This window comes from Stenella coeruleoalba, assembly GCF_951394435.1.
Source record: "Stenella coeruleoalba genome assembly, chromosome: 8".
Classification (NCBI taxonomy): Eukaryota; Metazoa; Chordata; class Mammalia; order Artiodactyla; family Delphinidae; genus Stenella; species Stenella coeruleoalba.
In genome coordinates, this window is record NC_137154.1 from 4,680,879 (window position 1) to 4,692,268 (window position 11,390).

At 57.4% G+C, this 11,390-nt stretch overlaps 1 protein-coding gene across 2 annotated transcripts; it reads right to left on the reverse strand.

Annotated features, from left to right (window-relative positions):
* Window positions 1-3,343: 3,343 nt before the first annotated feature.
* Window positions 3,344-10,138, reverse strand: GAL (galanin and GMAP prepropeptide). Of its 2 annotated transcripts, none has more exons than XM_079930420.1 (6): window positions 9,508-10,138; window positions 9,158-9,238; window positions 8,243-8,297; window positions 5,031-5,117; window positions 4,665-4,742; window positions 3,344-3,514 (listed from the first exon to the last, which is right to left on the reverse strand). In XM_079930420.1, exons 2-6 carry the CDS (start codon window positions 9,236-9,238, stop codon window positions 3,447-3,449), a joined length of 369 nt encoding a protein of 122 aa, XP_079786546.1. In that variant the 5' UTR covers window positions 9,508-10,138; the 3' UTR covers window positions 3,344-3,446. The 2 variants fall into 2 exon arrangements, with proteins under 2 accessions (XP_079786546.1, XP_079786545.1); XM_079930419.1 differs by lacking the exon at window positions 3,344-3,514 and adding an exon at window positions 3,540-3,684.
* Window positions 10,139-11,390: the final 1,252 nt, after the last annotated feature.

Consider the following 11,390-nt stretch of genomic DNA (forward strand, 5'->3'; position numbering starts at 1 on the left):
GATGTCAGCATTTCACCTTCTCAGCAGCGACGTACGAGTCATCCACTCTCTCTGCATCCTTGCCAGCATTTGGTGCTCTCACTGGCTTTTATGGTAGCCGTTCTGATAGGTGTTTAGTGATACCGCACTGTGTTTTTACTGTGCATCCCCCAAGTGACTAACCATGCTGAACATCTCTTCTTGAGCTTTTTTCCATCTCTGTAACCTCTTCGGTGAAGTGTCTGTTCATGTATTTTGCCCATTTTAACTCGATTTTTTGTTTTTGTTCAGTTTTGAGGGTTCTTTATATGTTTTAGGTGACAGTCCTTGATGTCCCTATTTTGTCTTTTCATGTTCTTTCTTGATGGGAACTGTGTTAAGCCTGTGTATCAGCTTGGAGCAGATCGACCTCTTCACCCTGTTCAGGAGGCAAGCAGGAAACCCAGGGTCTCCGCACCGTGTCGCCCTTCACTCCCGAGCTCCCTGGCTGGGCTGCTGCTTGACTTGGAGTCTCCTCGTGCTTGTTTCATATATAATGTCCAGGCTTTTCATTTTGCTGACAAGAGGGTAAGAGAAAAGTATTCCCACTCCGGAAAGGGGAAGTCAGCAAACATTTTTCTTAAACTTAGATCAGAGGTGGTCAAGCTTTCTGTTTTCTAGAGCCTTCTTCGTTTTTACCTTGGGTAAAGTGGGGTAAGATCCAGACTTTAAAATGGACTGCTAGAATCTCTCTCTCTCTTTCTCTCTTTTGCAACGTACTAAAAGCAAAAGCTGTGGGTTGTACGTGAGAAGGTAATCAGCTGTGATTTTTTGTCTTTCTAAGACTTCACCGCCCCGCCCTAGGACCCCTTCAGCCTCCCAGTACCTCTCTCCTCTCCTCTCAAGCATCACTTTCCCCTGCCTCCCGGAAGGGCCTCCCGAGCGCGGCTCTCTCTTCCTCGGCCTGGGCGGCCACTCAGCAAGCGCCCCCGCACTGAGTATGACCCAGCAGCGTGGTTCTGGGCAGGCGGCGGGGCTGGGGCGTAGCCATCAGCGTGCATGACTGCGCCTTCGTGGGATGGATACGGCCACCTCCTCGAGGTAAATGACGCCCACGCTGTCCTCTTCCACCTCTCGGCTGCCACCTGGGTGGCTCTCAGCACTGTCTTCGAACTCTCCACTTCCTCCGGCGGCCGGTGGACCCTTTTCCTTGAAAATACCGCCATGGCTGGCGACTGAGTTATCCGGCACAGCCGCAGACAGCTCCTACCACGTTCTCTGGAAGTAAAGGGTCTCTTCTGCAGCCTCTCTGAGAATGGCCACCTCGTCCACCAATTTGTTGGCCGGCAAACAGCACCACGGCCGCCCCCGCCCCTCACCTGTGGCTGCGACCACCTCTCCCACGGCAGTTATTCCGTAAAGGAGGAAGAAGCTCGGAGGAGGTGGGTGGCTGAGGGGGGCTGAGACTGCAGAGCCCGATTCTGGGGCGCACGCCTCTGCGCTGAGGCAGGGCCGCCTTGGCAGTTCCTACCTCTGCTCCCGAGATGTGTGCTGTAAAGCTCTCCTGCCCGCCAGGTGCCGTGCTGGAACGCAGAGAGTGGCCCAGGTGCACCTCTGTCCCACCCAGCACGGTTTGTTTCCTGAGGGAGTTACAGCGTGGTGAGGAGACACAGCCACAGACGGAATGAGCGGTGCGCACTCGACTGGGGCAGCACGGCACACACTGGGCCTGCTCACAGCTCTGCGGCGGAGGGCGAGCAGGAAGGCGCCCCTGAGCGGCCGCGGCAGAGTGGGGTCCTGTGGGACGTGGAGGAGTTTACCAGGCACCAGGAGGGATGTGTGCAGAGGTTTTGGGTGAGCGAGGCTGGGCCAGGAGCTGCAGTTGGTGGGGGTCTGGCGCTTAGGGCATAAGGAGGCTACTAGAGCGGGCTGGGGTGGGGACAGGTGTGTCCATGGCCGCCGGAAGGAAGGAGGCAAGGCAGCCCAGGCTGCGGGTTGGAGTGAGTGAATGAGGCGTGGTCCCTGACCAGCAGCAGCGGCATCAGTGGGGTGCTTGTTCGGAGTGCGGGTCCCGCACACCTTGTCCTGAATCAGCACTGTGGGCAGGGCTGGCCACCCGACTTCTGACGAGGCCTCCAGGGACCCTGGGGCCCACCCAAGTCTGGGCGATTTAAAGCAGCGTGAAAGAGGAGAACCGAGGATGGCGAGGGGTAGGGAGTGAAGGACAGGCCCGGGGCCTGCGGAGCCCCATGTGTGGTGTTCCTGAACCCTGAGCTGGGATTGGACCAGCCGGGTCTGCCCATGGCATGTGCAGAGGAGGGAAGGGTGGCTGGTGGGAAGAGGGAAAGTGGCTGCCAGTGAGTGTCACGTGTCATGAGAGAGGGAGCAGGGAGAGGAAGCGGGGGCTGGGGCCCCACCAGCAGGGCTTGGATAACCAACCAGTGTCTACCTCTTCTCGGAAGCCGGTCTTTAGGGGGCGAGTCTCACGCTTGGCTGCGTATTGCCATCACCTGGGGGAGCACGAAAACACGGCGGGTGCCCAGACACTGACTGCGGTGGTCTGGGGGCCAACCTGGGCCCCCAGGGGTGAGAGGCACTGCTGGGGGAGGGAGCACGGAAAGATCCCTCCCACTTCCACATCAGATCTGCTCTGGTTCGTACGAAGGGGCCTACGGGCCATCATTTATCTTGATGTCTGGCTTCTCATCCTTGCCTGTTTTCTTTTTGGATCTTCTGTATGACCTTTTTATTTCTGCTCCAAAGATCACCCCATCTCTGCTATTACTGTCCCCACATGCTGCCTTTAACTCGTCGTTGACTTAGCACATAAAATAGTTACGGTTTCTACGACAGTTCCCTTCTAACCCGGCCACACGCACCTTAACGCTGTGCGTGTTAATCCCCGCTTCACCCGCGGCCCCGGCACTGTGGCTGCTTCTCGTCGTCACTGTTCACCTTCACGCACCAGACAATTCTCTCATCTATCACGTTTAGGGTTTCTTTAGGCGTTTTGGTTCCCATCTCCCTAAAACATCCACTCCATGAGGCCAGGGGTTCTGTCTGTTTTGTGGTTTTGTTTGTCTCAGAAACAGACTTACTTTCATGTTTGACTCGGCTTAAGATAACTTTGTTCCCTGGACATGAGTGACGAGAGAAAGTGTCTCAGAGATGCTCTGGATGGTAGAATTTGGGTGTAAAACTTCTCTCTATTACGTGGGACTGTAATCAAGCATCATCTTTTAAACACACACTGGTGGCAGCGGCAACAAGACACACGTGTGGAAGAAAACGGTAATCACAGGCTGTTGCTGGTTTTTTATTTGCCGCTCAAAATTATGACCAAAGGGAAAGAATCTTAAATGATGAGAGCACAGCAGCAGGGCAGAGAGGATGGGGGTGGTTGACTCTGCACTCGTTGCCGTATGATTATCATAGGCTTCGAGCTTGACTTCGATGCCCACGAAGAGCCGCACCGCCCTGGGAGCCGCCTAGGACTCCTCCACGCCTTCCGAGGGCACTGCGGGGAGGCCGGGCCGGCGCTCCAGGGCCCCGGCGTCTGCAGAAGGGAGGGTCAAGCTCAAGTGCCCGTCCTCTGCAGAGATGCTCACGGCAGCAAACCCAGGATGAGGCACGTGTCACATTTAACTCTCGTACTTAGCATGCATTTGAAACGGTCAGACTCTAAAAAAGTGTAATTCCTGTTTGGGCAATGAAACTCGATGTCTCCTAATGAAAGAAGTTCCATGTTACAACATCCAAAACAAAACAAACAAACAAAAAACCCGGAAGAGTCCCTCTGCCCCTCACTGGAAAAGTCACCAGCAGATTTTCTCCAGCAGAGATTGCCCCAAAGCCTGCACTGGGCTCGAACAGAGGGGATCGGTTACTTGGTCCTGAGGTTTCTAAGTTCTTCTCCCACAGTCCCCCTGCCCATGGATGGTTCTAAGGAAAAGCCACAGGCCTCAAGTCTCCTCCCCCGACTCCCTCCCCCCTCCCCACGCCCACCTGAAGTCCCTCAACTAAGGCAGTGGAGCCTGAGAGCAAATGGATCAAAACAGAACCCAAGAATTAGTCTTCGCTCTTCCAACTAGACAACAAAACTGTGATGAGCAGAACCTGACCGCCCAAGGTCTCCCTTGGAGCTTCAGAGTGGCCCACGTGCCACCGTGTCCCCAGGCCACCTCCCTGTGGTGAGCTCTGAGCCCCTTCCACAGGGGCAGCTTTGACCCTCACAGTGGCATGAATGACAGCCCTGAGGCACAGAAGGGCTGGGGCAGAAAGGCCCCCATCGGCTGTACTAGATCCCGGGATGGAGAGCTGTCGGGGTGACACGCAGCCAGCCCCACTGGAGGCTGCGCAGGGTGAAAGGGCAATCCGGGCCGCGGGCTCCCTTCACTCGCCGCGCTCCCAAGATACGGTTTAAGGTGGTCTACGCAGAGCCTGACTGTGTGTAGTAACTAGGCCCCGGAAGGTACAGCCGCTGTTACCATGTCAAGAAATGTGGGTCCAGCAGAGTGGATGGACCAGGCCCCTTTGCAGCTGGTTCCCATGCCCCCGCCTGTAACCCCCCCCACCAGCGTGCCTGTCGGTGTGTAGGTGGACCACGGTTCCTTCCCAGGAGAAGTCTGTGGAACCCTTTCTCGACAGGCTTTAATGTGCGCAGGCTTCTAAGAGGTGGCATTTTACGTTGGTACTATTTCACATACCTTTGAGCTGCAAGAAAGTCAGAAACTCGATTATCGTGCGCACGACATTGTTCTCCAGCAGCCGCCTGTCAACGCTTCCTAGAAACCAGAGGGGATCAGCGTTGACGACCTTGGTGCCTGTCTTAGACCTGGGCACCTGGGGGCATCACCGGCGTGTCCCTCCCTCCCTCTCAGAGCCCGGCTCAGCGCAGTGGAGGCCCTGAGCCCCTGTGGCCGCCCCTGAGCTTACCCTCAGGTTTGCTGCTCCTATTTCTGGCGGCTGACAGATGGGACCGGGCCAAGCTCAGGCCCTGGCTGTGGGTCAGCGGTGGCAGAAGCCCGATACCCCCCACTGCCCTGTGTGCCCTGAGATTAAAGTCCTCTCACCTGGCCTGGCTTCGTCTTCAGGCTCGAGTTCCCGCTTGCCGGTGAAGCCATGCTTGTCGTGAAAGGATCCGTGGTTGTCAATGGCATCTGTTTGCAAATCAGAGGAAAGCACTGAGTGTTGCCACCGTAATGAAGGGCACGTGGCTGCTTACAGCCAACACGTAACACAACGGACAGAAAAACAAAGCCAAGGGAGGGAAACCATGGAGGAGGGAGCTGTGCTCCGTGGAACCTGAGGGAGGAACTCGTGCCAGGGCCAGGGTACAGCTCTTCTCCAGGTGCTGGGGCCCCACGGAACAAGAGGGGAGCCTCCAGTCAAGAGGGGGCAGCACGTGGCCAGCAGAGGGCCCCGGCCCAAGGGGCACAGACCTGGTGCAGGGAGAGGGGAGTGCCAAGGGGGCCCCGGGGGGGCTGGAGTTTGAGCTGGTTGCCTCCCAGGCAGAGGACAGGGGCTGGAGTCCTGCGTCCCTGAAAACGGGGTCGGGGGGGAAACCACAGGATTTGCAGTTCTGATGTAATCAGAATTTTATTTCTCAAAGATCACTGGCTGCTGTGTGGGAGACAGACTGAAGCCGGGGAGAGAGATACAGACAGAGACAGAAGGAGGAGGGGAGGGAAGGAGGGAGGTTGAGTGTGTGTGTGTGTGTGTGTGTGTGTGTGTGTGTGTGTGTGCGCACGCAGGCACACACTCTGGGTGGAGTGACACGGGGGAATGGTAATTGCAGTTCCCTGGCGGTCCAGGGGTTAGGACTCCGCGCTTCCACTGCAGGGGCCCAGGTTCGATCCCTGGTCGGGAAATTAAGATCCCATGTGCTGAGCGGCACGGGCAAAAAAACAAAAGTATTGGAAAGAAAGAATGAGGGCTCTCCACCAAGTGCCCTGGAATGAAGAGAAGGGCCTGAGAGGGGCCCTCTCCAGGCTAAAGGAGAAGGTCTGGCTCTCGGTCTCTGGCTACCTGGCCTAGTGGACTGTACCATCTCCAAGCCCAGACAAAAGAAAGCGAATTCATTTTTCCAGAGACAGAGGTCTTGGCATTAAATGTGGAGGAATGATAAGTAACCCGGCGCTTCCAAAGGCCACTGGGTGCAGTCAGGCTCAAACTGTCTTCAGCATTTTTATGTTGCCATTTTCTATGCTAACCTGAGAACAGAAGTCAGGAGCACAGTGTGAAGTTGCAAAGAATCCTGACAGACGGCTAGTCCAGACGGACAGCTTCTGGTGATCCAACCTGATAGTGAAAAACGGCTTGTTTTCTAACAGGATTTTTTGGCCATGCCACAAAGCTTGTGGGATCTTAGCTCCCCGACCAGGGATCGAACCCGGGCCCCAGCAGTGAAAGCGCTGAGTCCTAACCACTGCACCGCCAGGGAATTCCCTAAATCTTCTTGATAAACACATTTTCAGTATGCCAGAGTCACATGGACAAGTATTTCTGTTGAAGGGCTCCTTCTTTCTTTCGGACCAGTGGCACAGAGACGAGCTGCTTTCTCGGGGGAAGAACTCAGGGCTGCAAAGGGTTCTGGAAAACTCGTGCCCTTTACATCAGTCTTTGCCTCCTGCAGGCGAAGTGACAAGACCACGTGGGGACCGGCTGCTGCGTTTGATCTGAGACTAAAGAAGCCCAGCAGATCCTGCCTGTGGCCCCATTTAGTTTTTGTCATTTCTGTGCCTGTGTTTCTCAAAGCCCGGCTCTCAGGCACCCTCCAGGTGGTCAGATAAACCACCACCTGCAGTGGGAGAAGGATCTGTACTTACACTTGGGGATTAAGAACTAAAAGTAGCTCCCGGGGTAGTTTAATCGGGGACCATTCTTCCCAGCGACTCTGGAAGGACTGGGATATGAGCTGTATATGAGTTGTTTGCCTCGTTTCCGGCAAGAAAGTAGGAAATAAATAGAGGAGGATTTTTTTTTAAGGTGGATGGATGTCCCCAAATCAACCATGCCTGCAAATTTGAAAGCTACGAGTAGGTAGGAGGTTGGATGGGAAGTGAAAGGTCTCCCCTCGCCCCCTCCTTTAGGACAATTAAAATCTGAAGGTGTCACTGCAGACAGAGGACGTGAAGAGAGCAGAGAGTGGGGGCTGAGTGGGCGAGGGGAGGCCGCAGTGGCCGTAGCCTGCAGTGCCCAGAGCTGTGCCCTTTAGCGCTGGAGGCGTGGCCTGTCTGCACACACCCACTCCCCCGTTGCCTGCCGCCCTCTGCGCCCACTTAGGAATTCCACAGCAGCGAGCTGGTCTCTGGGCCCCGGGCTCGGTGCACCTCCCTGTAAATGCAGCAGTCGAACAGGGGGTCTCTGAAGGCCCCAGCTGCCCTAGACTCACTGGATTCTCTGCACCATGAATGTAATCAAACTACTCCCACCGAGTCCAGACGGTGTCACATCAAGGACGAGACACCAAGTGTCAGTCACCCTGCAGGGCGGCTCCAGGGACAGATTTGGAGCAGGAAGGGGACCTTCTGCATTTAGTTTTGGGGTGAGCATGTTTTGGCTTCTCCAGGTCACCTGCGAATTCCTATCCCAGGCTTAGGCTCACGGAAGATGGAGATAAGGCTGGGGTCAGTTGACCTGGGGGTGCTCTGTGAAGCCAAGGAGTGGATGGGAACGTTTAGGGAGACACAGAGGGACCCAAGAGAGGGCCCAGAACAGAGCCCCAAGGGATGTCTGCCTTCCAAGACGGTCACCTGGGAAAGCCTGAGCAAAGTCCAAGGCTAGGAATCCCATGGGGTGCAGGGCAGGAGAGCCAGAGGAAGGACAGGCTTCCGGAGGTATCAGGCCTGGGCCAATGTGCCGAGCAGTTGAGACTGGCCAGGCCAAGGAACGGGGGTAAAAAGGGGGAAGGGTGCAGAGAAGGCAGGAGAGGGCCCTGAGGGTTTGCCAAGCTGCGGGCTGCAGGATGGGTCAGGGTTCAAGAAAGAGCGAGGTGCCCCAAGGCTGGGGGTGGGGGGACAAATGGGGAGGAGACTGAGAATTGGGACATCTGGGGGGCTGCCTTTCAGGGAATCAGTTAAACCTACAGAGAAACCATCCTGCCTCAGAGTCTCATGGAAGACTCCCCTGTTTCCCTTTATCAGACTCAGACTGGAATATCGAGGTGTCAGAACGACGACTGGCCACCCCCATATTTCAGAGACAGCAGGGTGAGCGCAAGCGCCACAGCCAGCACTGGAAGGGCAGGTTCGGTGTCGGGAGGCCATGTACCCGCATCACTTACGTGGTCCAAGAAGGTAGCCAGCACTGTTCAGGGTCCAGCCTCTCTTTTCCTTCACCTTAAATGGGAGAAAGGGGTTCAGATGGCAAGAATCTTGCCCGGTACCGGCTGCGCTGGCTCAAAGCAGCCCCAAAGGCCGCTTCTGCTTGTATAACCCACCATGGCAGCCTGTGAAGTTGCTTACTTCAAATACTCACAGAACTTAAATTACAAACACACTTTAGTTACTCTTTCATATACTAAGCCGAGAGCTGCTGACTGTTAAAGCAAGAGCTTTAAATGAAATCAGAAGGACATTAAGTGAAATTCACTCAGACCTTCCAGGCAGATACAGGACTTAGAATAATGCATGTACTTTTGGAAGCTGCAAGAAATTCCAGATTTGCAGATAAGCTATATTTGACATGAAAATAGGACTACTTGCTTTATCAAATACTTCCTTTTGCGCCGTAGACCACAGACTCAGAGTGCACCCACTCGCTTTTAAGTGATGCTGAGAACACCTGTTGATAACACCAGCTCGCACACGGTGTACTGACGCTCTACTGAACTGAATGGAATGAGATTTGCTTCTCACTCGTCCGAGGCGCTAACCTCAAGTACAGCAGTGTCCATGTTTAGTGGTCGATAGCCAGGGGCTGTTTACACACTGGGAGAGGCGAGGTGCCAGGAGGAAAGGAGGGAGCCTCTGAGCGGAAACCGCCGCCCTCCGCCCAGCCCCCTCTGGTCAGCTCGCAGGAGCCGGGCCCCTCCCTGCGCAGCTCCCCGCGGCAGGGACCCCCCACCCCCGCCCGCCCGGAGGCAGAATTGATGGCACAAGGCACCCACCCTCCCCCGAGCCTGGTTCTGATGCGGTTGCCCCCCTTTACAGAGAAGGGGACCCGCTTGGGGAGCGTTTGCTCCCCAGCCTGCACTTACCGGCGACCCGAGCCCCAGGGTGGCTGAAAGGGCCGCAGCGAGGAGCAGCGAGGCGAGCAGGAGGGCGCAGCCTCTGGGCATCTGCAAGGGAAGGCGGGCGGTGGGGGACGGCGCGGGGAGGCCGGTCTCGGTCTCCAGGGCTCACGTCGGGCGGAGGCTCGGACCCCCCCCCACCCCACGGTTGCGGGAAGGGCGGCCAGGAGCCGAGGTGCCGAGGACCGAGAGCCTGGGCAAGGGGCAGAGGCGCCGCGCCGGCCCCAGGGAAGGTCCACCCTCAGGTGGGCGCTCCGGAGAGGGGACGGCGGAGAAAGGGGGTCCGCCTCCCGCTGGGGTCCCCTGGGGCGCGGTACCTTGAGCGGCGGGTCCCGGGGGATCTGCAGGTCCTGGGGCGTCAGCAGGTCCGGGGATGTCGGCGGGGCCGCGCGTCCGTCGAGTCGGGTCGAGTAGGGTAGGGCAGGGGGCTCTCACCGCATGGCGTGGCCTCGGGGACACGGAGGCGGGAAGCTCAGGGCGGCCGGGCTCCCTCGACGTGTCAGCGCCCGGAGCCGCCGCCACCGCGATTTATGCGGTGCGTCCGGGGCCGCTCCGCCGCGTCACGGGCTCGGTTCCCGCCCCCCGGCGCCCTCGCCGGCCCGAGTGGGCGGGAGGGACCGGAACTCGGTTCCCAAGGGGCGCTCGGAGCGCCTGCGGGAGGGCGGGGACGCCGGAGAGACCCCCGCACCCCGCGCGAGAGCCCCCGACCCGGCTGTTACCGGCCCCGGGGCAGCGAGCCCCCCACCTCGGCACCGCGTCGCGTGCCGCCAGCGAGCCCTCCGCAGCCAGAGACCCTCAATCCAAGCTGGGCGGGTCGCTGGGTCCTGGGCCCCCGGGGCACCCCCCTCGCACGCTTTTGCAGCGGCTGGGTGGCGGATTCAGCCTCAGAGCCATCCATGGGGGAAGGACGGGAGGCCAAAGCTCGCCCAGCTTCCCTGCTCCCGGTCGGTGCCCAGTGGTCCTCGGGGGCCCAGACCCCATCCTGTTTTTCTAAAATGGGGCAACTCAGCTAGGGGGGCACTTAGGCTTTCAGTTCCTGGGGGCTGACTGGCTCCCCCGCCTCAGAGCTGTGGGCCCTTCTTACGTCCCTCAGGCGCTGCTGGGCCAGAAGGGGTCCCTGCAGACGTTCCCTTCATGGAATAAATGTGGGTCCTCTAAGTTGACATGGTCTGTCACCAAGACACCACCCGGGGGGACACCCACTGTCGCTGCTTCTCCCTCAGTCTGGGTGAGGGGATTCTGTACAAATCCTGGGTGTGGCCCGTGACCCTGGCCAGGGAGAGTTAGGTGGGCACCAGAAGCCTGCAGACCCAGCAAGGCAGAAGTGAGGAGAGATGCTGTGACTCCCCAGGGCCAGCAGAGGCATTTAGACAAAGGAGGATGGCACCCCGGATAGCAGGTGCCTGCTTCCCGGCACAGGCTGTGCTGAGACCCACGGCCAGGGTTATAATGGGCTCTGTGCGCTCAGCAGTGACCCAGTGAGACACTGTCACCTTGTCATCTTGAAGACAGCCCAGTGTGAGGCAGATAAAATGGGTCACCATTAGAGTAATGGAAATCAAACAGAAAGCATAATTTTATCCTTGCTCTGTGAGCTGGCCCATCTTCCCTCAGAGGCCCTGTTCACCACCAAACACCAACCTGGGCCTGGTAAGCAGGAAGAGCGAGTCCAGAGAAAACCGAGGCCACAGTCCAGCACGGGCTCATCCACGCGTCCCCGGAGAGGTGTTGCTTCCCCCGGCACCGCACGGGGACTGCGGCAGCAGACGGAAATTACAGTCTAATGGAGACCTGAATGCACAAAAACAGTTGTACAAATAACCACTTCATTATCATGAGAAGGAGGTACGTGTATTCAGGGAGCTTGACCTGAAAGGTGAGCAAGATTGGCCAGGTGGGGCCCAGCGCATTCCAGGTGAAAGGGATCACAAAGGTAGGCCCCCTTTTTGGTCCTTTTCCCTTCCTCCTTCCTCCCGCCTGGAATGTGGGTGCAAGGGCTGGAGCTGAACAGCCATTTTGGGCCACAAGGTGATGACTTTGGATGACAGCAAGACTGAAGGAGCCTGGGTCCCTGGGCTTCTGACCTCCAGGCTTGTTTCCCAACAGAGAGAAATAAACCTTTCTTTTACTTAAGCCAAATGTTGTTTGGAGGGTTTCTATTATATGTAGTTGGAATGACTCCTCACTAATAAACGGTGTC

What these genes read in the sequence shown, in the direction of transcription:
- GAL (XM_079930419.1), bottom strand. Translation starts at nt 9,238, where the DNA reads ATGCCCAGAGGCTGCGCCCTCCTGCTCGCCTCGCTGCTCCTCGCTGCG. An exon ending in CCCTGGGGCTCGGGTCGCCG is followed by an intron (nt 8,298 to 9,157) that starts GTAAGTGCAGGC and finishes CTCCCATTTAAG; the next exon opens with GTGAAGGAAAAGAGAGGCTG. An exon ending in GACTTTCTTGCAGCTCAAAG is followed by an intron (nt 3,685 to 4,664) that starts GTATGTGAAATA and finishes TTCTTTCATTAG; the next exon opens with GAGACATCGAGTTTCATTGC.